Genomic DNA, 26,905 nt, shown 5'->3' on the forward strand with positions numbered 1-26,905 from the left:
AGCTTGGTTAGGGAACCTACAATTCAAAGCCAGTGAAGGTAACGGTGCTATGCAGTGCCACTTTACTTTTCAAAATGATTGAAATTGGGGGGAGGGGGGATGGAGACAGAAGAAACCTCAGCAATCCATTTATACAGAAAGTGGCCTGCTCCTTCAACTCTCTCAATTTGCATATACACATCATCTCATAGCAGTTAAGTGAAGCAGCCTAGACCTCTCTGAAGCCAGGAAACTTTAGGAAAACGCAGTCCCTCTGCTTCTTAAGGTGTGATCCAGAAGTTCTTTAAAATGCCTCCGTGAAGTAAAAAACAGATTGATTTTATCATCTTCTTTGAGAAGATGCAATTAAAGGGACAGACCAACTAAGGTCCTCATCAGAAGCATTTCTGGTTCTTTCGTGCTGCTTGCTGCTGCTGGTGCCAGCCACTCCGAAGCGTGGCGCTAGGAGAGACAAAGTGGTGACATCTTCCTATCTTTCCATACCACAGACCTTTGAGCTAGCCAGAATGAAAGCAGAAACACTGCATCTACTACACACTGAGAAGCTTTGTGACAGGCTGAGTCGTATTAAGTACCCTGCGAAGCACTGACAGGACTAATATTCCGCACCACACCCCGATGCAGATCTTCATCTTCAAAGAACAATCAAGCTCTTTGTTTGCAAAAATGCCATCCACACACAGAATCAAAATTAGATACAAGGTCGCCTCTGAAAGCCTGACAAACTGTCTTAAAATCTTTTGCCATTCTGGGGTGTGGATGACAACATGTTGCCCATATACTCCTTTCTACATGATTCTCTTATAAATTACAAATGAATTCTAATCTTTTAATAATGGTAAATATGATACACATGAAATGCTTCAAGATCTTTCTTTCCATCATTCTCACTAAACATAAAAAGCACACACATTCACATGTGAAACTGCTAATATTTCAGTTCAGATATAAAYCTGAGAAAGAGGTATACTCTTCTAGAAGGAAATAACAGTCTATGGCTAGGTTTAGATTCTTAAGTAACTATTTTTTAATAACATGGAGGTGAGTTACAAGTGCGTACAATCCCTATTCATCAAGAACAGGTATAAGTGAAGTATTTTTTTCTAAAGCTTCTGTGTATAATGAGGAACTGAGATTGCAAAGCAAGTGCAGGTCGTGTTTACCCGGACAAGCAAGGACTTGATAATACAACATCTGCTCAACAATATTACCCATAGGTTTGATGTTTTCACAAGTAGATTGCTTAACACTAAACATCCCCCAAGTTTTTGGAGGAAATGTAACTGCTGACACAGATTCTGTCCCCTGACACTCAGTATTACAACACAGATAAGACTATCTCAAACATCMAGAAAGCCTTCCAACACACAATCCACTCCCAGTATGATAAACAGGGGTGTAACATAAGGAATYACAATTGAATTTATTCAAAGTGACGGGAACAGATTCCAAAGTTTCGTTCTATTTTCCTTATAAAGAGGGATTACAGGTAAGATTGTACGTATTTATATGGTATCACAATCTAGAAGCATAGTTCAGTCCTCTTTATCTCCTGTTACTGACTTCATGTCTGTACAGTAGTTTGAATATACAAAGTGATATGTAAGTGCTAAGTATTTGAGCAATCACCTGTTACCAGAAACTGCCTGAATCTGCTATATAGAATGAAATACCCTTTTCATTATCCTGAAAAATAGAAAACCTTCTCAACCAGGAAGGCAGGGCTAGCTCATTCAACTCAAGGTCATTGCAGGAGTTTCAATTACATCTTCACTTTGACTCAGAGACAGAGCTGAAAGCAGACAGTCAATGAACCAGAACATGATACTATGCTGAGCAAATCAAAGTGCTGAATTAATCTGCACATGACCACTCTGTTTATTGTTATTTTCTGACTTGGTTAATTTTCTCTTACCTGAATGTCAGGAGCCCAAGTGCCTCCAGAGGGTTAGAAAATCTCCATCTCCTCAACACAGCATACATTTCTGACACAGATGTTCGATCCCAACTGGGTACACTACCCAGTACCAAAGGAAGGGAGCAATTTTGATTATTGCAATAGTAACGGTAAAACCATAATACTCTTTTCTTTTGCTCYGAGAGTCTGGAAGAGAAGATTCGAAATTCAGTTTGAAATTAAAACCACCTGGAGCTTTGTGTAGCAACAAACTTTATTGTACATAGGGGCTGAGTCATACAGTACATAGCTTTTTGGCTAAGTACTTGTTTTCCTTTGAGTATCATTTTCTGTAGACCAGCTCTTATAAGAAAAGTGGTGCTTATATTCTGGATCTGTCTGCCTTTGGTCATATAAAAATGAAGTGTCAAAAGACACACACGTATGGTTATTTCACTTCCCAAGCACTCTCATCTTCCTTCTCTACTATCTTTGCTGTTGTTTTTGTTTGCCAGGGTTTTCCAGCAGAGACAGTGCAATAGAGAAGGTGCAATTCTTACTGGATAAATTATTGTTACACCCATTCCTACACACTATCTCCAATTAACTTCTGTAACAACTAGGGACAGAACATGCTAGCCATAGCTTTCACTCTTGCCCTTGCTTTGACTATTTAGTGCAGGYTTGTCTATCTTTTTAGCATATTTGCATTTAAAATGGGGTTAGRCACATGCATGCATGTGCCCAAGTAAACAAGAATGCTCACACAGAGTGATTTTTCCCTAGTATTTGTATGAATTTGAAGAGAAGGAAAGCTTCTCCGTAGCAACTTCTCTGTTTGCAAGGTCTAGCATATCATGCTTCACTGTACTTACAAAAAAGGATGCAATACTGACTTCCTCACAGAGATATTAGGTGGCTGAGTGACATATTGATAAAATGCTTTGTCATTACTCCATATTTCACCATAGAGAGAGGTACTTCAGAATAATTCTTGCTATGTAATCTGATTTGTCAACAATTCAGAGGTCTTTGCTTCTCTATATTAAATCCTAGGCTTCAGTATCATCAGAATACAAAAGAAGTTCCCTGTGAAAGAAAAAGCTCTGATAGTCTTAATATGATATCAGAGCCTTCAAAAGCAAACTGAGAGAGAGCAAAGTAATCTCCAATTGACACAAATCATTACTGAAGCCAAGAGGAACAYGGACTCTTTTGGTCCTGCTAGACTAAATCTGTGATCCATCTGCTTAGTTCGATTTCCTAACTGTGACATTAAGCAGATCTACGTATTTCAGAAAAAGGTCTGAGAAATGTTGTAGAAGGCATTAAGTAAATAGTTTGTTTCCAGGCAAGTGTTTCATTATCTGGAAGTGTAAGCTGGGCTGAAAATCCAAATGTTCGCATCCCTTCCAAAGTTGTCTTCTTTCTACTTGCAATAATTTGGGACATTCTTAGCCAAATAAATATCTTATCCCTTCTCAAATTCTATTAAGATTGTGACTTTCATAGCTCACAGCAATGACATACATTGGCTACACAGGCACTGGAGAATTTTTCTTCATTGAAATTYTGAATTGCCAGGCACTCAGGAACAGAGACTGGCTGTATAGAGATGGATATGGTATTTTCTAATGTCACAGGATTGAACGTTTATTCTTTTTCCACTAGGAGAACAAGGTCATAAATGCATGCAGTAGAAGAACCTACCTATGATACAAATTCTGTCATGACTTTTAGTAATTATTTTAAGAAAAGTATCTTACTTGTGGTGTCAGAATTCGCAGCATGTCTTTCAGGTCAACAGACACACCTTTATATTTGTGTGAAGTAGAATTCACAAACAGAAAAAAAAAGAGATAAAGTTAGGCCCTAAGAGTCTATTGCCTATCTGTCTTGTTCTCCTTTGCATTTAGGTGGTATTCAGCAGGACAGATCAGTTAAATGACCCCGTTCATATATTGACTTTAAATAGAAACTTTTAAGCTTTCAAACAGCAGCTGTGCACCTTGGGGGCTTGTACATCTGGGTGGCAGCAACTGGGGAGAGCAGGGACATTGGGGATCAATTACTGCATAGACCACCTAAGACCAACTGCCGGAGTGATTGTTATTTTGATAATCAATACAAATATATATGTATACATATTCATATGTRTGTAAACATATGTTCCACTAGCGGACTTTCATCCTGACCAGCTAGAAAAAAAGGAACAAAACTGGTCTGTTCATGCCACTTATGTTTGTGGGAGTGTTGCGTGTTTATGTGGGGGCTGGTGAGGGTCTGCTTTCTGTCTGTGTTGGCCTGCTGTCTGTGTCCTGCGTGTGCGTGCCTCCTGGGAATGTGTGCTCCGTCTTGCTAATGGCTGGACCTGGGCACACACAGCCACAGCAGTCTTACATCCATCAGGATGCTGGACACAGCAGCCTCTGTCTAACAAGGACAGCCACATGGTTGGCTAGTTTTAACCATTATTTCTTCTTTTTCTGCAATAGGGTTAATGACATTTTCTGTCCTTTTACATATTCACTCTGCTTTCAGATGGATCACTACAGCCTGAGAGAGTATTCTTGCACCTTCCAACTACAGATTTATTTCTATACTGTACCTGAGGCAGCATATGGACATATTGCCACTAAATGACTGCCTAGATTCCTCTCTTTCCTTTGACATATAAAAACAAAGCAGGAAGACATCTACAAATTTCATGATAATAGTATGCTTGGACACAAAGATATTGTTACAGTTTTTAAAATAAACTACATCTGAAGAAGGTAAAAAAAAAAAAAAGAGAGAGAAAAGAAAACTTACTTTGGCTCTGATATAGATAGAACAAAAGTTACAGACTAGCAGATTCTGCCTAACCAGAAATTGCTTAATAAAAATGGACTTCTTTCAGTCCAATCTCAAATATGCTATCCTTCACCTTGATGAATTATTTGGTTGACCAGCTTGCTCATGAGATGGGATAACTGAAAACAACAAGTTGTGGAAAAAAGCAAGGACTATCTTTTTCTTCCAAGAATCTTCAGCTATGGAAGCCTTAGTAGCAGCCACAGTTATATCTGATCTGCAAAATTCCCAGTTGCTGAAAAAAGTATTGGTGACTCCTGTGAGWACCACCACCTTGAATGAACTACTTGTAAATAATTCATAGAATAATAAAGAATGCTGTATGATAGAGTGGAACACTATAATAACAACTGGAAAGGGATGTGAATGAAGAAAGCCACAGATAACTGTATAAATATAATGGAAGGGAAAACTAGAAAAAAAAAGACATTTCAGAATGACACTGTTAATTCTGGGAATCGTCGTGAGTGGTCATGATCTCATTTACTTCCTTCAAAAACTTCAAAATGCTATTGCAGCCCAGACTTGTCTTGCCCAGTGTTCTGCTCCCAGCATTGTCGATGGAGATGTTATTTAGGGAAAAGGGAAAGCAAARGGACTTGGCCACTCTCTATGGTCTCTTCCCCTTATATTTGCCCAGAATCCAAAAATGCTGTATTAGGGATGCTACAGGGTCTACCCCTGCCTCATCTTTGCTGTATCCACTTACAGATCTGTTGTCCATAAATTTGTGCATAGCCTTCATGAATGTGATGCTGTCATCTACCTCCACAACTCTCTGTGTCCACAAGTTTTAGAGGTACACCTTGATTGTTTAAAGAACTACTTTCTTGCATTTGTTGCCAGCTGACCTCCTACTTGCTTCATTAAGTGTCCCTAGTTCCAACAATGTGGAATCTGATGAACAGCAATTCTACGCTCACATAACCAGTACCTTCATAATTTTGTAAACCTCAATCAAATTCTGCTTGGCCTTCTCTGCTCCAAACTGAAGAGTCCCAGCCTTTTTATTTTTTCCTAGTAAGGCAACTGCTTCATTCCCTTAATCAATTTAGTTGCTCTTCTCTGTACCTCTTCTGGCACAGCTGTGTCCTTCTGGAGCCAGAACTATGTAGCATATTCAAAATACAACATGCCAAGGTTTTAGACAGCAGCAAAGCAGCTAGACACTGTCTCACTCGTTCTCAATACTTTTCCTGATGCTGCCCCACAGCCAGTTGGCTTTTCTGGCTGTTTGCTTCACATTGTACTCATGATTTCAGGGAAGTGTCAACAGTAATACCAAGACCTCTGTCCTAAGTTGTAACAGCTATTTCTGAGTTCAGTATCATGTAGAGACAGCTTAGATGATGTTTCCTTAGATATTGTCCCTTAAAGGTATTATCCACACGCAGAAGCCCATCTGCCATTTTTCTGCCTGTTTAGTTTTGTGTGGTGCCTCTAGAGTTCCCCTCTACTGACACAGCATTTGACTATCTGTCAGAGCTTAGTATCACCTACGGACTTGGAGATTTCACTGCCCCTTCCTTCCCCAGACCATTGATGATGATGATACTGAATAAAACTGGTCCCAGTATTTAGTACTGATGGACTCTAATGGCAACTCRTTTCCATTCTGAAAAGCCACCATTAAACATCCAAATTTTGCCTTTAATCATCTTTTCTCTAAATCCAGGGAAATCTCATTTYCTTAACAATATTTGATGCAGAACCTCACCAGAGCTTTTTGAGAGTTCAAATGCACCCTCAGCCCCTGAATCCGCAGCGTCTATGTGATCACCTTCTACATCTGCAACAGATTAGGGAGTCAGGATTTCTATTCACAGAAGCCACTCTGGCACCTTCCCGATAGATTTCTCCATGCTTACACAAATGCTTCATGATCCTACTCCTTGTTACATAACCAAAACTGTTTTGCCATGGATAGAGGTAAGATTCATAGGTCTGATGTTCCCCAAATCATTTCTGGCGTCCCTTTTGCAGGTGGAAATTGTGTTGGCAACTTGCCAGTGCTCTGGCACAGTGGTTATTTACAATAAGATACTGATCTCCCATTCATTCTTAAAAATAAAATAAAACATAACCAAATCTCAGATACCATGGTTAATAATAAATAATTTTTAAATTCATCCTACCTTTCAAAAAGATAAAGTGAATGTTAAATATACTATCTTTTTCCTCCCTGTTTTTATAARGGAATCATTTTCTAAAAACAGAAAGCAGCACAGAAAAATCTTCTTTACAGGTGCATCATATCACACTGGGAGGGCTGAAGTGGCTTTAAGTTATTTAGTTATTGGACAACTAACGCATCTTTTGGTCTTTGATCAYGGATTAATTAATACAATTAACTGAGACTGGTATGATAGCTCTCTGTAAGCACATATGTTCCTAATTCCACTGTGATTAGATCTAAAATTGTTATTTTATAGAGTACTTAATGCTACTCAATAATGTAACCTACACATATCTGAAGTTACTAATCTGCCTTAGTGTACATGATGTGTTTTTGTTTCACTTTGTCCTTATATGTCTCCATGAAAGCAAAATTTTGCATACTCCTTTCCTTGTTTATAATGGAACTCGACAAAGATTGTCCTTCTAATGATTATATGCTATTTAGCTACTGTGATTTCACAGTTTGAGCTTATTATTACTAAGGGATGCTGATTTTCATAGAACCTGAAAGCTTTCTTGCTAATATTGACACAGATTTATTACTGAAAACTGCATCATCTGAAAATCTTTTTTAAATCAGAAATTGGTTTCTCGCTTCAGGGATGTGAAAAGATAACAAAATAGAAAGGGAAAAAAAAAAAAAAAAACAGCCCAAGAGTCAGCAGGGCTATCTAGGTACAACTTACAGCAAGAGAGAATGTGTCTGTGAAAGTCTTGCAATATGCTTGAGGCAATCCTTGGTTGGTTCTTCAAGATCACCTCTTTTCTCTTCAGGTTCAGGCTTAATGAACTCCAAGTTAGTTTCTGGAAAGTCAATCTTGAAAAAAGAGTGAGTGAGAGAGAGAGAATGAGAGACAACAATATATATTCTCAGATACAATTATTAATAAATGTTATCTTGGACTTGCACAGGAAGCATACCAAATAGTTGAGAAAAAAAAAGAGGATAATTCTCTGCAAATGTTCACTGCATGTAATATATATTACATAAATACATTGGTGATAAACCTGACCTGCCAAAGTTAGTGGGACTTTTGTCATTGAGAAGAATTTCATCCACTGTATTTCAGTTTTGTTAGAACTGCATGAACTCAAGGCTTGTTTTTGCCTTTTTCCCTCCCTTCCTAGTTCTTAATGAGAGATGGATCTGAAATAGAAAGCTTCCATTAACACTAGATGCGAGAATAATTCATATGTCAAGTTTTCCAGTTCAAAGAAGGGAATTAGGTTTTTGATTTCAATTCTGGATGTTCAATTTCATATATGTACAGCCTCTACTGATTTTTCATTCTTTGCACTTCCAGATGGGCCTTAATGCAAAGTTGTAGAGTAATGTTTTTTAAGGTACAGAGGAAAAGAAAAAAGCATGCAATCAAAGTTATAAACCTGGAGGTGTTTGGGGATATGAATACAGAATTTGGTGAAAATTCAGATTATTCTTTAAAATCCAGCTCAACTTGTACAGCCAGCTTTGGCCTATTAGCTCACACTAAGGGCACTACTCTAAGTAGGATAAAAGGATCTCTTATCTATACGCTTGATATATATCCCTCTTCTAAAGGTGAACAAAAGAATTCCTTATAAAATGCAAGTGTCATGTCAGTAACATCAGAAAAGCTAATTTTATGGCAATATTTCCAGGACGTTCACAGAGCCTGATACTGTCACGTACACGGGAATAATTGAGAACAAGTGGTAAAAAAAGGAGAGACCCTCCTGTCTKGTTTCTTTCAGCAGAGAGAGATTATAAATCAGTAGTCATCTACTTTCTCAATTTTCTTTCATTATTAATAAGAGAGAGCTATTTTAAGGAGTCTTCTTTGAGCTCCTCAGAGTAGAAAATCTCCATTTGCTTGTCTATTAAAAATAGCGCATTTTTAGGCTAGCCTCATTGATCTGTGCTATCTGCTTTTATATGTTATTTATCAACAATGACTCAGCTTTTTAATACAGAAAACAACTGGCTTTGCTCTTGAAGTATCCAGTTACTAATTCAACCTGAAAAAGTTACAGAACATCCAAGCAGACTTAATGTATTTTCAATACTCAGAGCCCCATTCTACCCAGAGTTAGTAAGTGCTCAGCATGTAGCCACTGAGGGAGAACTGTGCTGATACATATTGATGTTTTTTGTGTAGCTACTTCCCTTACAGACCCTTTATGCTACTCATTTTAATTGCAAGCTGTATGCTATTGTATGCTACATTTATTACACCACACAGTTCAATAGCTCTTGGAACAGAAGTTCAGATTTGAAAAGGCAGCAGTAACTCAGGTACCAAGTCAGTAATTTGTGCCAAATTATTTCTGGAAAGAAAATAGTAACAAAAAGTACCCTTCACAGATTTTATTTGATATAGAAAGTATCATATATATTTGCCATTGTGCAAAATTATACTTTTCCATCCCTTTGGAAAACCTTGTGATATGGAAGTAAAAATCTATCTTTGAAAGCTGTAATGAAAATAAGATTTTTAATTTGTGTGGTTTTGATGARCCATTTTTCCTAGACTTTATTGGAAAACAAAACTTTCCTTTGCTTTTTCATGGAATAATTCTTACCTGCAATGTTACTGGGGCTACAATATCAGTACTGCAGATGCCTGGAGCAATCATCGTTGTTGGAAACGTGCTGTACGATGTCATGCTAAGCAGCACAGTACCATGAATGAACAGCCTGCAAATGCCAATAAACACAGACAGAAATACTGCATCAGTACTGGAGGCAAGATGAACTAGGGATTATTGAAGTTATATCAAAAAGTATGGAACTGGATGTCTTAAGAGATAAGTGGCAGGAGATCAAGGCTTTTATCTTTGCATGGCCAGTAAAAACCTGGCCTAGATCAGTTGTGGTTGCACATTGATGACCTCTGTTGCTGTGGTGGCATCTGTTCTTTTCCAAGGATTACAACATGAGTCAAGGAGCCAATAAATTCCAGATCAACACTGCACTTTACCACTTACTTTTTGTGTGACATGGGTGGACGTTTAAAGTAGGTGTAAAATTAGGATTATATCATATTTCTGTCTCAGCATTTCATTTTGGTGATAAGTATCCCCAAAAGACTGTGAGACACCAATATTCTATATTAGGTGGAGGTGCAGGGAGGGAAGGGCAGCATATATTTATTCCACAGAAAGAAGAAATCCATGATAACCCACTGCAACAATAAAGGACCCTTGCTGGTTTTATCAGGCAGGATGTGTAGATGGCAGGGAGGCAGGAGTATCCTACTTGAGCCTATGCAGAGCTGGAAAGAGTTTGAGTGGGATACTTTTGTACCGCATGTATGGCACGTGGTCTTTGGACAGATAGAAGTTTATGGTCTCAAGTGCCTGTCTGTGCACTACACGCATAAACAGATCTTATCAGAAAAATGCATGCACGCACATGGTCTGTGGAGAGGAAAAGCATGGTGTATACTAGGTCAGCCTAATCCAGTACAGAGAACTGAAATAAAATCAGAAAGCTCAGATGCAAATTCTAATCATAACTAATCCTACTTGAATTAAAAATACAGTATTTGAATAAAGATATAGAATAAAGATATAGTAGCCTGGACTTCAGAATCATAGAATCATAGAATAAGTAAGGTAGGAAGGGACCCTACCGACTGGCAATTTTTATTACTATTATTCCAAGCACTGCCCAGTCCATCAAGCTGTGAACAAACAAGCTAAATTCTCCTCTGCCCACTGTAACGTAGACAATAGGCCAAGTAAATGAGTTTTGAGTCCAAAGCTTTTATCAGAGGTGAGGATGGTAGAGGCACGAAAGAACCTGGATGGCTTTTCTGATCCCAGTGTGTTTGCAGATTGCTAGAAAAAAAAGTACCTTCTGAACTGCGAACAGAAATAAATTGTTGTGAAGTCATCTGAAGAAGAAATAAGAAACTCCTGTAGTGTCATTTTTAGTSAACAATCAGTGCAAAATTGAATTTAGGGCTAACTTTAGCTTTTCACTTCTGAAGCTATTAATGTTGTTAGTGCAACCATTTCATTTTATTGGAAGAGTACAGCTCAGGAGGAGTCAAGACAATGACATTTTCTAAAGTTTCTTTGGCAGTTGTAGGTAYAGGTGTAGAAGGAGGGGAACAGAGAAAGGAACTGTGATGTGAACAAATAGTACACTCAGGAAACTAGTTGTGTGATATGAAGCCTTTCACATTCAGGTCACTGATGTGAATGTAGAACAGATCAAGGGTGGCTGAAATATATTGTGATGTCTACCTAGGTGACTTTTATTAAATGAGTTGCACCTCTTCAACCACTCCCTTATAGTCAGCTGTTTATATCATAATTTAGACCAAGTGGCACATTTGGTAGCAGGAGGAAGAGTAGTTGAGAACTGAATGAACATAAAGATTACATTATCCTTTTGTGCTCTTATTATTGCCGATCACTATCATATTGTGCGCTAAAACTATATGGAGCTTTAAAAAAGAATCCATACAGTGGTTCTTTCCTGTTAAACCTGGAAATTCATTAGATACAGGCAGATAAGAGAAGGAGCTTAGATGTCAGAGGCAGTGCAGAAATGTTTAATTGAGGCTTTTCCCAGAACTCAGTATTTCAGCTCATTTGCAGCTTGCATAGATGTAGTTAAAGACTGACCACAAAGATAAGGAAGAATAGGTAGATGGGCTTCTCAGAGCTGTAGACCAGAGGATGTATCTTTGCTGGACGGAGAAGATTGTTCTTTCCCATGTAAAAGCAGATGATGAGATTGTGAGAAAAACAGAGACATAAAACCACTTGGATAGTATGGAGATGATATCTCCTAGTAAAAATGAATGTTWACTAAACGGATATTTATTGCCAATATATAAACCATCCTAATGTGTATGTTTACAAATTAGTGAGCAGCTTATTCAGCTTCCATCAGTAAATCACTCTTCAGACTAAGTTTAGTCTGGAAACTCAAGAGACATCTGCAAAACATGTGAAAAGATATCCATCACTGTGGAGCCAAACAGGCAAATAAAACTGGAACATGGCACATCATTATTTTAAAAAAAGAAAATTAAACAGGAAAGTGTACAGTATCCATTGAGAAAAGGAAGGATTCGACATCTGAAGCATGAAAACCATAACCTTTACTGACAAGAGAGATTCCTATCTCTGCTACCTGGGACTGCTGATGAGCTGAGGCAGATCATTCCCCATTCTGCCCCTCCCTTTTCCCCTCTATAAAGTGAAGATAGTGATGATGACCTTTTTTAAAGTGTATGCAAGAACTACAAATGATCACAGTCAAAGAGGATGGCTTCCATGATGCAACTGGAAAAGTCCTCTTCAGCAGAAAGCACATCAGAAGGTGAATACACAAGCGCTGCTATGTGCTTGCTGCCATTTATCTATTTACATGCTCATGCAAAGCCAGGGCAGATGGAAAGACTTGGAATCGCATAGATTCCCAACTCTTGTTTATAACAGGAGATGAAATAAACTTCCTGTATCATTACAGATCACAAGGATAGTGTGGTTTAAGAGCAGGTCAAGTTATTCTAACTTACAAGTTCAACTTTGTGCCCCGAAGTCACATGGGAGACTTCACTCATCAAGCCCAGCAAGAGGAAAATTGTGTTGCTTTCTCTGTCAGATTTGGAAATACCACTTCAAAATAAATCGTGTTATTAGAATCAGTGAACTCAGAGCAATGGGTACTGTGGGAGACATTACATCTCCCAAATTGCCCCAAATGATGGATTTCTGATTTCTTAATTAGCTCTGGATATTTAAACTATTCAGCTCAAGAGACAAACAAGTTTTCCTGATGTGAACGAATAGAAAGTTGGCACTTTGGTTTGCAAACACTTTTTGAACAGCCTCTTGAGTTTAATAAGCCTTCTTGAGACAGTACACCATCAAGATGTACTGTCACTGGCTTGCTTACTGGCGCCGATTTAGGGATATAATATATCCTATATAAAGCCAACTATCTGATAAGGAGAAAAATGAGGATGCAGCAGCTCACCTACTGGATAAGTAAGCAGTCTTGTTTTCATTCCTAAATGAATACAACATTAAAGTTACGGTTTGGACTGGACAAACCAGTAAAATGAGGGCAAAACACAGTACAAGAATAATGCARTTATCCCCAAACCTGACATTACAAACCTCAATAATTCAGGGTTGAAGTTAAATTTAAAGGAAATTCAGAGCTGCTAAGCTATAAAAAAATACATAGTTTATTGGCCAAGCAGTCTTTATTCTGCACTGGAATGATACCATGAAATAAATATTTTATCATAATTACGAGTACTCGAACACTCTAGAACACTCAAATTAGAGATGTAATTTTCATCTGTAAAGTAATGCTAAATGTCCTACAGACATCTAGAAGGACCACATCTTTCATTTTCATAATTTCTAGTTTAAATGACCTCCATAAATTTGAAGTTGCAGAATATTGCAAATATAAAATTATCAGATTATTCAAGACTTCTGAAACAAATTTGCTTCAGTTGTGTTCCTAATTCTTTCACACTTGTTCTGCAAAAACATATCAATGAAGTTAACAAAGAAATTTATAAGCAATAATTTTAAGGTAAACAATTACAGTTAGGCAAACATTGCAGAATTTTGGTAGGAAGATAGTTTTGTAAAAGGTAAGAGCATTTGTGGAGAAACATGCAAAGCTGGTAAGCAATAATGCAGGTATACATTTGATAAGGAGTAGAGAAGGTGCCCAGTACATCCATCAGCCAGTCATATTTTAAACCAACAAGCTGCAAGAGAACGCTCAGAATAGTGTGAGACATTACCAGAATTCAGAAAATAATTTCAAATAAACAAATCTGAAATTTACTAACATCTACTCACTGACAAGCYCTTAATGGAAACAAAACAAAACAAGTCAAATTCATGAGATCATCTTTAGGGTTTGTGTGGTTTGAATACGGGCAGGGTATGTGGAAAGAACTGGAATGAAAAACAGATTGCTGAATAGTAAGTAGTATGCTTGCTTTAAGCAAGTTTTTTTTTTATATATATATATATACTTCTCATACACTACGCTTAGCTAATATTTTGTTCAGAGAAGAACTAGAATGTTAAAATCCCAGAGAAAASTTATAGCCCTTTGATCTGGCATAGGACTTCGACATGGTCCTGACCATAAGGGTAAGAAGCTTTCCACACTGATGAAACTGATGATACTGATGAAAGTGACTCGTACATATCATATATTAAAATAAGCAATTGTTCAGCTTTTCTTCAGATTATACTAAAAATAAATAAATAACTTGATTATTAAGTTACAAAGCAGAGTGCCACCATACAGTGACAACTACATTTTGGAAAAGAAAATGGATAGCAAACCTATAGAGAGTAGTAAATTTACAGTCTATTTTTTTTTTTCTGCTAGGTAACTTTAAGATCTTCAAGATTCCCAAGTAATATCTGGAATAGAAAAAACTTGATCATTTCAACTTTTTTTTTCCTTTTAACATCAGCCACAGACAGTTTGAACAGCATTCATGTGTTTTTAATTAGAATATAATTAGAATATTGAGGTAAAAATCAGGAACTGTGTTTTAAAAAATGGTTTGACATTTATTTTCTTTTTCCRTTGTTTAACCAGAAAAGAAATAYTAAAAAAATATATTTAAAWTGAGAAAAAGAGGCTACTCTCTCTCCTCCTCTTTGCTGACCCTGTGAAGAATGGCTCAGTGGTCAGCTAGGACAAGGATTTGAAAAGGATGTTTCGTGGCCCAGGCAAATACATCAGGGCTACTGGCTTCTTCAAAGAGCTTATTCTTCTCCTTTGCACTATAAATTAAATCCTAGATCTGAGAATCAGTTGAGAATTTTTCAAGATTCAAACTCATTTCTGTGAAAATTAGAAAAGTGGTATTTTCCRTCTCAGAAATGCTTTCTCAGAGATTTCCTAGCCAGCTTTCCTTAATCTCTTTAGATACACTTGCAGAGTCAGTTCATCTAGATACCGTAATAGCATACTCTTTGCCATAGTACTCTCCAGTGTTAGCATGACAGTACAGGCACAAACCTTTTCTTGGTATGCACTTTCATATTCAGAAGTATCCTACTGAAATGAGTCTTGAAGTTTAGATTCGTGCCAGGAGCAAGATTTGGTTCATTGTTCACTGCTCACTTTATTAATGTTTTATCAAAAGCAGCGAGCTAAATTAAAAAAAAATGATTATTTTATTTTCTTGTGAAATAGGAAATGGTCTCTCAAATTCCTACTTTTGCTTCTCAGTTGCTTCAACTAACTAACAATATTATCCATTCAGAACCACCTGACAGTTTTATTCCTGCCACTTTCTAAGTAGTTAATCTTGAAAGCTAGCTTACTAACTAAATAGTTTGTAGTAATAGTAGATTAACTAAATAGTTAATCTCTTGAGAGCCAGTTTACTCTAGTAAAAAAATATTTATGACTTTCAAGGAAATGGAATAGCAGATGGGGTAGATGTTCAGATATCTAAGTTTTACATTTCAGAAGGAATTTCAGGGGTACCTTTATTTTTTTCAATCAGTCTATCAATTCAAATCACGGTGAACGAATAATTTTGTGGAGCTGTGGCTGGCTAAAAGTGGAAAAAGCACTTAAACTTCTGTGTGTTAGTAATTCCTATAGCTGTTCACAACTCAGCTAACATTAGGGGATGCTGCACATATTATTCCTAAATCATTCCTCCTCAAACACTTCAACTTTTATTTCTGCTTTGAAGGTCACTTCTGCAGTGATCTGTACAATTGCACAGCAGATGAAAGGAAAGTAACCTTGTATTCCTTTCACTGTGCTGATTATTTATGCCATAAAAGAATGAAGCTGTTTCTCAGTAAAATTCAAAATTGCCTAGATGACTTGGGGATCTACCTAACAAACATTAGTATACTAACTTTCAAGGCATATATGAAACATGTATCACAGTAAGCTGAGGGGTCTCAAATCTTCCAAAAAATCTTTCCTTTAGGACTTGAATATTGAGAAGAAAACTCTAGTACAACATAGGTCCTCAAGAAAAGGATGCTCAGCTAGCCCGTTTACCTCCAAAAGTGCCTAAGTGTTCTCCAGTTAAGCTTCCGTGCCTAATGCTCAGCTTCTGCACGTACCCAGCACACATCACCTTGTTGGGACTCAGCACATTTCTAACACTTCAGTTCAAATCAGACTCTGAGCCAAGATACATTTCTCTATCTACTTCATCCTAAGCATCAGAAAGATAGAAATACTCAAAATAAGCATAATGCATGTTCTTGTTTTTTGAAYATACACAGTGGAAGAGTGAGTGCTGCACCCTTTTCTATAGACTAGCCTAATGAAAGAGGTCATTGAATAAAATGCTTAAGCATTCCTTGGAGCAGAGACTTGATTTATGTTTTCCTTCCTCCCTTCTTTCTCTCCTTCCTTCCTCCACTCCCTCCTTCCCTCTTTCGCTCCTTCCTTCCTTCCTGTTAAAGTGCTCTAATCACTAAGTCACAGAAACACGCTCTCTTTCTCTGAACAAATGAATCTTCAATTCTCTTCTGAAAAGACAGAAAGAGCATCTAGCTCAGTCCAGCCTACAGGCTAGTGTTTTAAAGCTCTTGGCCTAAAAATTCAATGGAACCTAGTTTCTTTCATATATAGTAAATGCATAAATGCAATTAGGGCTTTCCCCCCCAACAATTTTTTTTTTTTTTTTTTTTTTTTTAATAGAGGATGCCATCATATGCAGAAGCAGATGAAGAGATCTTAAGATGACAAAAAGTGCTACAGCTGAGAGCTGGATGCTTATGCAGAAATTTGCGAGGCTTGAACATACCTCTCTATTGCCCAACTTAGGCAGCTGTGCACTTTGCAATGCAGCTGTTGTGAATCTTATTTGGAGGCATAYAGGGGACAGGGGTATGGAGTCTATATAAAATTAAATATACAAATTAAGTATTATTATAATGGCCTAATTGAAAATTAAGATGTCTTAGTACTTTTAAAATATATTTAACCTACTGTGGAAAATTTACCCTAAATCTTTGCTTATGTATCACTGTAGAGATACTCAAGTCTACAAGCATCTTTAAACCCCTGCTACACTGAGTGGAGAAGTTAAAAAAGAAGATAAAGCTTCTGAAGTGCTCTGTAGAGGGAAAGGTGCTCAATGTGGTCATCACTAGCAGTCCCAATTTTGATAGAATGAACAGATGTGAGAAAGGAAAACACATTCAAAAAASAAATAATTGTGAACAAATGGCAAAGTTGAGAAGGAAACTGGAGAGCTACAGCAAAGGGTACAGGAAGGCCTTTCAACAGGCTGAGAAGCATGACTGTATGTTAAATAGTTATAAAAGCCAAAATCCAGCACCAATGTATTTGCAAGAACTCTTCACAGAAAGAAAAGCTCATGCATAGGGCTCTTATAGGCCTATCAGGTACAGTTTACCGTAAGTTACTGTCTCAGCCTTATTATAGCAAGGTTCTCAAATGAGTATTTCTCTGCTTGTATATTCCTCCCAAGTTGAGYGCAATAATATTCAAGAATGCTCTTTTTTTAAGCTGTCATACAAAATTGAACTTACTGTTTTGGATACAATGGGGAGCACGTCCAAGCAAGCACTTCTGTATTTTTAGAGGCACTGTTCACTCCAAGTAGTTTTATTGTCAGCATAGTCTCTCTGGGAAGAGCCTTTATTCGTAGAGGAAAGTTGATTCTAAAAGAAAATCCGAAAAGAGAAAAATTTTAAGAAGTATTTTAGCACTGTTACATAACACATATATCAAGCCACATATTGCAAGGGTGCAATTCTCCRAAGGAAAATACAACCGACAGATCCTTTCAACAGCCTGGCAAGCTTTGCCAACAGTTAATGCGGGGTCAGAGTACAGGAGAAGAGGCATATAAAAACACTGAATCGTACATAATCACTGCAATGGGTAATCACTGAGCTAAGAAAAGCAGGAACAGCTTTTGCCATAGAATGGCCTTATCAATGAATGACAATTTCAGAAGAACCCACTRGGGACTGAATTGTAAACTAACAGTTATTGGCCAGCTTACTGTCTTTAGGGACAAAGGCAACTTCTAATGAAATCAAAAGTGGAGGCAGATCTTGTCTTAAAAGCAACAAATGATTCAAGTTTCTCCTTWAAAAAAAACATATATATCAGTATTAATTTCAGCATTGTACTGATCATTAGCAACCTAGTTGATAATTCAGTTTGTTTATATGGATTATATGAATTGGTTTAAAAACCTTAAATTACAACAATTCTAATAATTAAGATAATTTCACACTGTATGAAAAATGTATGTATGTGACTACCCTAGGGAAGTTCCTCTTCTTGCTGAAGTTTATGGTGTAAGGTGCATTTCTATTTTTTTTCCACATATATTCAGTAGAAACTTAAATTTCTCAGCTGGAAAATGAAATTAATTATATTTTCTGTGCAAACAAAATCAATATTAAGAGCTAAGACCTAAAGGAATTATTCTATATTGACAACATAAGCACTAAGAAAATGAAAAAATCTGCATAACTTGAATCCAGACCTAGAACATAAATATAAATAATACAAAATGCATTAAATTTTCAGATACTCAATCTAAATGGGCAGAACAATGCAACTTTCAGCATTTTWAAAAATTTACAGTCTTAGTTAAGTAGTGAGCAAATGTTGAAATCAGTATTTAAAAATATAGTTGGCTGGAAAACATAATGATTATGGGTAGCAGAAATGAGACAAAGCAGCACTGTAATGTAAAATTAGCATATAATTTTACTCTCACTTCTGTCACTACAAATCTGTCAAAATTCCTTTAGTTTCAGGAAAGCTTCCTTTAATACACTCAGGAGTTACTGCAAGAAAGTAGATCATTTCAGGTGAAGTTCTCAAGTACTCCAAATTAGTATTAATGTCAAGATTCACATGATCAGTCCTAAACATTTTGGAAATTATTCAAATTTGCATACCCCTCGCTTTGTGTAATAAAGCAAAACAACAATTTCCCACTCTAATTAACACCAATAGAATTAAGAAAYGATTCTTAACTGTTTTCCCATGTGTCTTTATTTATAGCTTTAGATTCTGCTTTCCCTCTCTTATGCCCTCTCTCTTATTCATAATCAGTTAAAACTATCATTTGGCAACTGAACTTTTACACATGCCAGAGATAGCTTGTTCTCTGTCTTTTTATTTACAGGCCAACAACTCTGTTCACATTACATAAAGCCACTCTACAACAGCTACACTTAACTTTAAAGCATCATTAATACTTGCTGTGAAGAGACAAAAATAAGAACAATACCTACATTTTCTAATATAGATTTTTTAAACACTCCTTGTGAATTTGGAGAAATGAAAAAAAAAACACACAGTATCTTTCTCACTGCAGAAAGCAGTTGCTTGGCAGAAATTCCCTAGGACACAATATAGGGCACTACCTGATGTACATCTCTAAGAAAAGAACCTGGAGACTTTAGCAAGAGTTAGACAACCTGAGACTTAAACCATCGTCAAAGATAAGCAAAATCTCCCTTTCAATGATATTTGATACACAATGAAAAGGGGGAATATCTGCACTTTATTTAAGAACTTTGATTAATATGTCTAAGTGTATCTGGTTGGTGTCATCCTCCCTGACTGCCTGAGGTCAAGACAGATGAACGACTGACAGGAAGAAACAGAGAATGGAACGGTGGCCAAAAACAAGACATCTCGTGGGTGAACAATTTCAACAGCAGTAGAGAAGAACAAGCACGCTATTCACTGAGAAGGCGCTGTTTACAGATGTAAGATGAAGTTATACAGCTGGTTTCCAAGGCTGAAGGCCTAGTAGCCTGAGCGCGCTCCAGGGCARCTCACACTTTGCCCTCAGACAGAGTATAAACTATACAGACAAGCCAAACAAAATATGAGGAAGATGGAAACCCAAAGCCAGGAAAGAATCTGAGGTGATGGATGATAGGCTTAATGCTAATTCCATATTTTYGTAGGTTTAATGTAAATTATAGAGAATGGAGAAAGAAAGGAGATGGTAGAACAAAGACATTAAAATCAGACAGTTAATCAAAAAGGAAGAAAGTAAGAAGTCTCAGTTACTGAWAAAATGAAGCAGATGGGAAAGTAAGGTGGAAGCTTTTGGACTTTGCAGAGTACATGCTAGATAGTATGATCCTGCACAAACTGCACCAAGGTGACTATCACAATTTTTAAATTTAACATATAAGCTCAATAGCAAAAAGTACACTCCTAAAAAAAGGATAAACTGCAAAAATACTAAATGAGACAACCTTGATAGGTACCAAATAATTCCCATCTTTTCTGTAAACATTCTGAGAAGGACTAAAGATGATAAAAGACTTTATCAGAAGCGTATATTCAAACAAAAACCTCACCGGGTTGAAGTTCGGACAGTAACTTGTTAAATCACTTTAAAACACATATTAAATAGATGAAAATCAACAAATAAAGTAAGTCTTATCTATTATAAACATTCTCTGCCCCAGATTCCTAACGATCAAAACACTGCSCTCCATTTTTCTATCCTGTTCCAATCAGACCTGATTTAAGACTAGGACTCATTTCAAATTAGCTAGGTTTATTTTTTGACCTAATTGATCCCTAACTGGGTGGTGACTTAACTAGGTTAAGTTAGGTGATTTCCTAATGTAGGGGAAGCTATTCCTGGTGGCCTTCTGTCACAGACATTTTCAATGGCTGTGATCAACTGAAAATAACATATGAGAAAGTACCACTTTATGACTCAAAATGAAAAGTCTTGCAGAAACGAAATCTTGTCTGCTCTGTAAACTTTTCCTGTGAACATATTCTTTTCAGATTCAGAAAGGCAGCTAAAATATAAGCAAGAGTGAACACAGCTCAGTTACAATTTTGAGTAACTCGAACTTCTGGTAAGAAATGGTGCTACTTGATGTGTAAAAACAACTGCAGTAACACTTACTTCATTAAGAAGTTCTATTTTTTTAATTAATTCCTGCTTCAGTTCTTACACAAAGTACTAAGGAGTGTTTATATAGGTATAGTTATTGTGTGGGAGCCAAACCAGCCTATCCTGAGTATTTTTTTTAAATTATGCCAGCTGGGCATGTAGTACCTCCAGTAATAACTGGCACCACACCTATTATTCCTTCTGTTTGTATGTTTTGAAATACTCTGAATATACTGATCATTCTGCCAAGTTTGGTGCTGTTTTTTCATTCTTTCTTACTGGGTTAGTATTAGCACAAAAAGCAACAAACACGTTCTCCTCCACTATACTGCGTGACAAGTATTTCATTCTTTAAACAAATTAAAAGCAAGCATTTCTTTCCCTCTGCATATCATCACAAAAGGAAATACCTTATGGTATCATTTTGCTATTAATATTCTGATACTATACTGGAGTTACATGGTGTTAAGCACAACATAGTAAAACAGCCGGCCCATACCTTTATGTGAGAACTTTTTACTTTGTCTTTGAGTGCTGTGTTATGAGCATGTGTATGTGTACGTGTATGTGAAATGAGAGCAGAATTTATTGCCATGACCTCAACATGTTCATGTCCTGCAGTAAGTGTCTGCTTTGCAAACATCTGGTGCTATGTAGAATCTGCCCTGCCAACCCAGGAGCACCGTAGTGACTCAAAGGGCAGAAGGGAAACTTCTTGCTTGGAAGACTATTACCTAATTTAAAACACCCCATCTAGTTCGCATTTTGGCTCAAAAATAGCCTCGTTTGCAAAAACTGCTTCTGGATACAAGCTAAAGCATACAAAAATAATGGCATATCTGGCAGCCTAGATTCTCAGCCTGTGCTTCTGGACCTCCGGTCATCAGGTCCATGAATGCTGCCCTCATGGTTTGAGGTTTACACAAATGTGGGCCAATCAGTTTTAGGTGGAAACCACATAAATACCTTTGATGGTTAAAGGAAAAATTGTGCAGCCTGCCAGACAGATACACATTTTTGGTTATGTAGTTTGGAATTGATTTGAATTAGATTTTCAAAATGATTTTTGAAATCCAAGCTACAATAAAAAATATAAAGGAGCCTTTTCAAACTAATATTAYCGTGTTTCATACAATTATAAATCTTGTTTCTGATGTCAAGAGCCTCCTCACAAGTATCTATGACCTACGAAAGTATCTGCTTTGCGTACTTAACTGTTTCTTTTTCCAAGGAGCTCTTTGATGTAATTGTAGGCATTTAATACTGATTTTGCAGATGGAGAGGTTCAAACAGAAATCCTGCAGCTTTAATCTGATTTCTTTACATTTTTATGGAAATGGAATAGCAGAGTTTCTGTTCCAGTTATGGCTGAAGTAATTATTTCTATTCTATCTCCCTATATTTTGTCTATAAAGAGGTTGTGTAGGATGCATTCCAGAAAGGCATCAGCTACTTCTTAGAAGACAAAAATACTCATAAGAAATATAATTATTTCTCTACACTTCAATTATATCTGCCCATATGTACTGTAAGACAGCACTTGCCTTAATCTTGGATAAGATGAAAATTCCTACAGAGCAAATGGGAATGGTCCAACTTCTTTTTCAATACAGAAAAAACAATTTCTTCCCAATCACACAAAAGACAGAGTTCAGCACATAAACCTCATGGACTCAAGTGAGGTATCAAAGCAGATGTTAGGGCCTGAAAGAGCTATGTTGGAACCCTAGTAGAACCTTTAGGGCATACATATTAAATTCCCTACATCTGTTCAGGAGTGCTGTGTAAGAAAGCTACACAAAATTTCTCTGTAATGGGTTTGACAAGAAAATGGTCTTACTTCATTTGACCAGTTCCAAACTCTTATGTGTCTTAGATACAAGCAAACAGAAGTTATAAACTACATACTTTGTACTGTTTATGTGTGTGTGCTTTGCTTTTCAATTGAGTTATTTTCGTCAAAGCAGACAGGTAGGTGACAGATAGTTGGTAGCCTTTATTCTAAAACTCTGTTCTCTTAAACTAAAATCCTCACCTTAAAACCTGGGTGCAGATTGCTTTTATACAAAAACTGACAGCCTTGTTCCTTCTAAATGGAGACTGTTTAAAAATATGCTACAATAGCTTCTCAAGTTGGATTTACCTATTAGATGTAGATCCAAAGTGCAGAAGTTCTAATAAGAAAACTGAAATATGGCCTTTRGTTGCATCTTCTTTCAGTTTCAGCATCCTATCAGTGCCAGCTGTGATAAATGAATGCTATTCTGAAATCAGCTTCTTAGTTTAGTCCTATTTCTCTTCCTCTTGCTATCCTACTCCTTTCCTACTCCAACCTTTCTCAGTTTCTCTGAATTCTATGGGATTTAATTTTTCACAGATAAAAGATTCATAAAAAAGATGTRGATCTTTTTAGCTGTACTTAGTTTTGTATTAGTACTTTGGGACATTTAGAACTTTCTGTCACACACAGCAATGAGCATAACAAAGGGCACTTTCTGTCCTATACTTTTTAGAAATTAATATTCATCACGTAAAGTCTGTCAGAAAAGCATGTATCAAACGCAGACCAAAACTTACGTCTCATTCCAGTCCGCAAGAAAAAAGAAGGATCTTTTAGCTGGTATATTTTTGCAAATCTTCACTTGACATATTGTCTTCCCAGCATAAGTTAGTGAACAGGAAAAAGAAAAAGCTTTGTAGCTACAAAGGGAAAAAAACAAAATAAAACATTAATTGTAATGCAATGTGTTCAATGGAATAAATTTTGGGCTAATTGTTCAGAAATGTGTGAAGATCCATCCTTCTTTATAGAAATAATTAAAATAATTACTCTCATGAGTGTTTTAAAAAATAATATTATATATAGCTATCTTTTTGTAGTTAGAGTTCAAGGAAAGTACTTAAGACTCTTAGATTCTGCTTCACATTTTTGTCATTAAGGCTATTTTTTCATCATTGCAGTCAAGGGAAGTGTTGACATAAGTTATGGAGTGCTACAACTTGCTCATCATACAACTTCAGTCAAGTAAATCTATCTGCACTAATATTTTCCAATCTGTGAAAAACAGGGTAATCCTTAAGAGGATACAAGCACTTACGACAGTGTAAGCATTTAAGCGTTGGTATTCTTCGGACACTTAGCTRGTTAGCTTCACAGGGTAATTTAGATCTAGGGATATCTGCTAGTTTCATATWGTGCTTACTGAAAGCTTACGCAATAATAGTCTAAAATAAAGGAATACTGTATAATCAACTAACTGCTCTTAATTGGTCTTGTAACTTCCCTATCTTCCTCTACAAAATTGCCCTTCCCAGGATTAGGCCACGTTMTATACAAGAATGATGGGCAGGGAGGGAGAGCAGGAAATCTGAAACCATCTGAAGATTAAAGGTACCTGGCTTTGGCTCATTTGCAGGCATGATTGTTGATCTTTTCTAGATTGTTATGGTAATTGTTATAATTATTGTAGCACTTCTTTTTTTCCTTTTAATTCAAGGAAAAGGATCGCATATTTGTAGTATGTAAAGAAAATACTTTACCAGAATCAATAGGAAATGCTTCTGCTCTTAAATATGACATTTTTCTTTGAGAGTCTAAACTCTACAAATAACTGGAGGATAGTGCAGGAAATAATAGATTTTAATAAGGTTAGTAATTGAACACWTCTGTTTAAGTAGAAGTATTGATACATACCTATATATCCCTGATTTATGTACCGTAAGGCCCTAACCTTGSGAAGTTAATGCTTACCTGATACTTCAGCCGAACTGAAGTCAGAAAGGTTGCTCAGAGTGCATGCCCTTCTACGCATCCTACGTTTTCRCAAAGCGCTGTACCTAGGTAGCCTGCCTATGGGGTAAAAGACATGATTCTCTGGTCTTGTCCCAAAGACCACTTTGTATCATCTATAAGTAGATAGGAATCTGATTTTCTGGGCTAGAGAAACAAGTGAAGCCAAATATGACTCTAGCAACAGTATGCCATTGGCATCAGTTGGGACACACCTGCTTGAGATTTAAATGATAGAAAACAACAAACACTGATAAAAGAAAGAAGAAGGRATGAAAATACCGTAAAGAAAGGTAATTTGTTTTGTTTTGCAATTTGGAAGGTCTGTGCTTATCTTTTTAAGAAGGACAGTAAGACTGGAACAGGTAGCTGAGAGCACAGAAGTAAAATTAGTGACAAAGAGCTAATTCACAAAGGTGAGCTTTAAAGGGATTTGAGGAGACATCAACATGATTCTGAAACACAGTTCCCTCTCTTTTATCCCAAGCCACTAGAAGAAAATTCATTTATCATGTAGATGTAWGGTAAAACAATGTGAGATAGACAGCAAGAGATGGCAAAATACTAATAAGCAAGTTATGAACAGCAGCAAGATGCAACATGGCCAGCACAGAATTAGGCAGTGCTTCAGAAATAAGGGGAGGGAACACAAATGGTGTTAGGAAAGGGATCTGAGGAAAGTAGGCGTCACAGCTGCAGTCTATGTTAAGAAGTACATGTAGGCTAAGAATATTGGAAAGTTTGGAAAGGGAGATTAAGAAGGAAAAGAGATTCTCATTTTCACATGCTTGAATATAGCACTSAAGTCCCCAGTGCACTTTAGGCCATATATAATTTCACATTGTACTGGAAAATTGTAAAATGTAGTGGGAATGCTATAACTATCTGCAAAATCAGGACAGTGACTATAGTTCTGTATTTATTACCTTAGCTAATGCAAATTCTCTCAKATTTTTATTAAACTGCTAATTACAGCTAAATGCTGTATAGTACTCTCTTGCTCACAGTCTAATGCAAATGATCTCAGTGTTTTTTAATCAGTCATTTAGAATTCAAGGTAAAGTGGGAACAAGGGGAAAATATTAATAAAAAATTGGAGAATAGCATTTTCATCCATAAAAATAATATTGCCAGACTGTAGTCTTCTGTCCTCCTTTAACTGTACTGGAATAGTAAAAGAACTCTGATTTTAATCAGAGAAAAAAACACAGTCATCTGAAGAGACAACTAATTTGAATAAATAAACAATGTGCAAGAGAATATTTTTTATTAATTTTTTTTATTAAAATTTTCTCCATCTTTGCTTTCCTCTGCTGTGCTAACATACTGGGTACACTTAAGCCTATAAACTATAATGATTTTAACCACCATCTATAATGAGAAGATTGAAAATGCACATGCTTAGCCAAGTAATACAATCTGAATACACCAATGGTAAAAAGCGCTGATAAGTCATGTTCAGACTGAGTTTAACCAAGCACAGCTCTGTTTAACTTGGTAAGCTGGTCTTCAACCCTTTCACTTACTTGTGCTGCAGAGGCCACACTGAGTCCTGACCCAAATCTCTGGGCACGCAGCACACACCCTCCTCCCTCCCTCTGRGCAAGCAGGTCATACAAGCATACCTACCCACACCCATCAAGGCCAGCGCTCTCACCCTGCTTCTGGCCATGGGCAGCTGCCCAGGTCACCTCCTCAAGTCTCCTTGTGCATACTGCATTTGAAGTCTCCTAGTCAGTCAGCTTAAGTGTACCTTATGCTAGAAAAACAGTGGAGATACATCCACTTGCTCAATCTCTAATATGAATATAGTAGTATCACCAAACCTCTGGAGGAAAACTAGTATCTGTGAAACACATGGTTGTAAGAGCTGACAACACCCCTTCTTGACAACACCTACTGAAGTCTCCTACCTGCTCACCCAAGCTTCTGGGATGTTATGGGCAGCATAAACTGTGAAGCTGAGCTGGGAATCTAGGTTGATATCTGCACATGAAGGACTTTTAGGTAYGCTGGCAAGCTGAAAATCTGCATCAAAGCTACAGCTATAAACATGGATGAGGCGAGAGATGGCCACGGACAGCTCAGTCACAGCATCCTCTATTAACGCTGAAAAAAGGAGAGAGAGAAATAAACAAAGGTTAGCAATAGGCGATTTGTAAAGAAGTATATTTATCTTAAACCATCAGTTATAGCTTTGAAATGCTTCCTAATAAAATTTAATTAAAACAACATAACCTACCAACTGAAGTCAATTAACCATCTGTGCTTTTGAAACAAGCCATA

The 26,905-nt window shown here is 36.9% G+C and overlaps 1 protein-coding gene across 4 annotated transcripts in view; it reads right to left on the reverse strand.

Annotated features, from left to right (window-relative positions):
• Positions 1 to 26,905, reverse strand: part of PIK3C2G (phosphatidylinositol-4-phosphate 3-kinase catalytic subunit type 2 gamma) — a 220,371-nt gene that overhangs the window by 142,139 nt on the left and 51,327 nt on the right. For all 4 annotated transcript variants that reach the window (XM_085324048.1, XM_085324047.1, XM_085324049.1 and 1 more), the window contains exons 10-15: positions 26,533 to 26,728; positions 23,407 to 23,529; positions 17,459 to 17,590; positions 9,491 to 9,605; positions 7,615 to 7,745; positions 1,916 to 2,104 (exon numbers count right to left, since the gene is read on the reverse strand). In XM_085324048.1, the coding sequence (XP_085180174.1) occupies positions 1,916 to 2,104; positions 7,615 to 7,745; positions 9,491 to 9,605; positions 17,459 to 17,590; positions 23,407 to 23,529; positions 26,533 to 26,728 (886 nt within the window). The remainder of the gene's footprint in view (positions 1 to 1,915; positions 2,105 to 7,614; positions 7,746 to 9,490; positions 9,606 to 17,458; positions 17,591 to 23,406; positions 23,530 to 26,532; positions 26,729 to 26,905) is intronic.

This window comes from Rhea americana, unplaced genomic scaffold (genome assembly GCF_003343005.1).
Source record: "Rhea americana isolate MKP2758 unplaced genomic scaffold, rheAme1 scaffold_9, whole genome shotgun sequence".
Lineage (NCBI taxonomy): Eukaryota > Metazoa > Chordata > Aves > Rheiformes > Rheidae > Rhea > Rhea americana.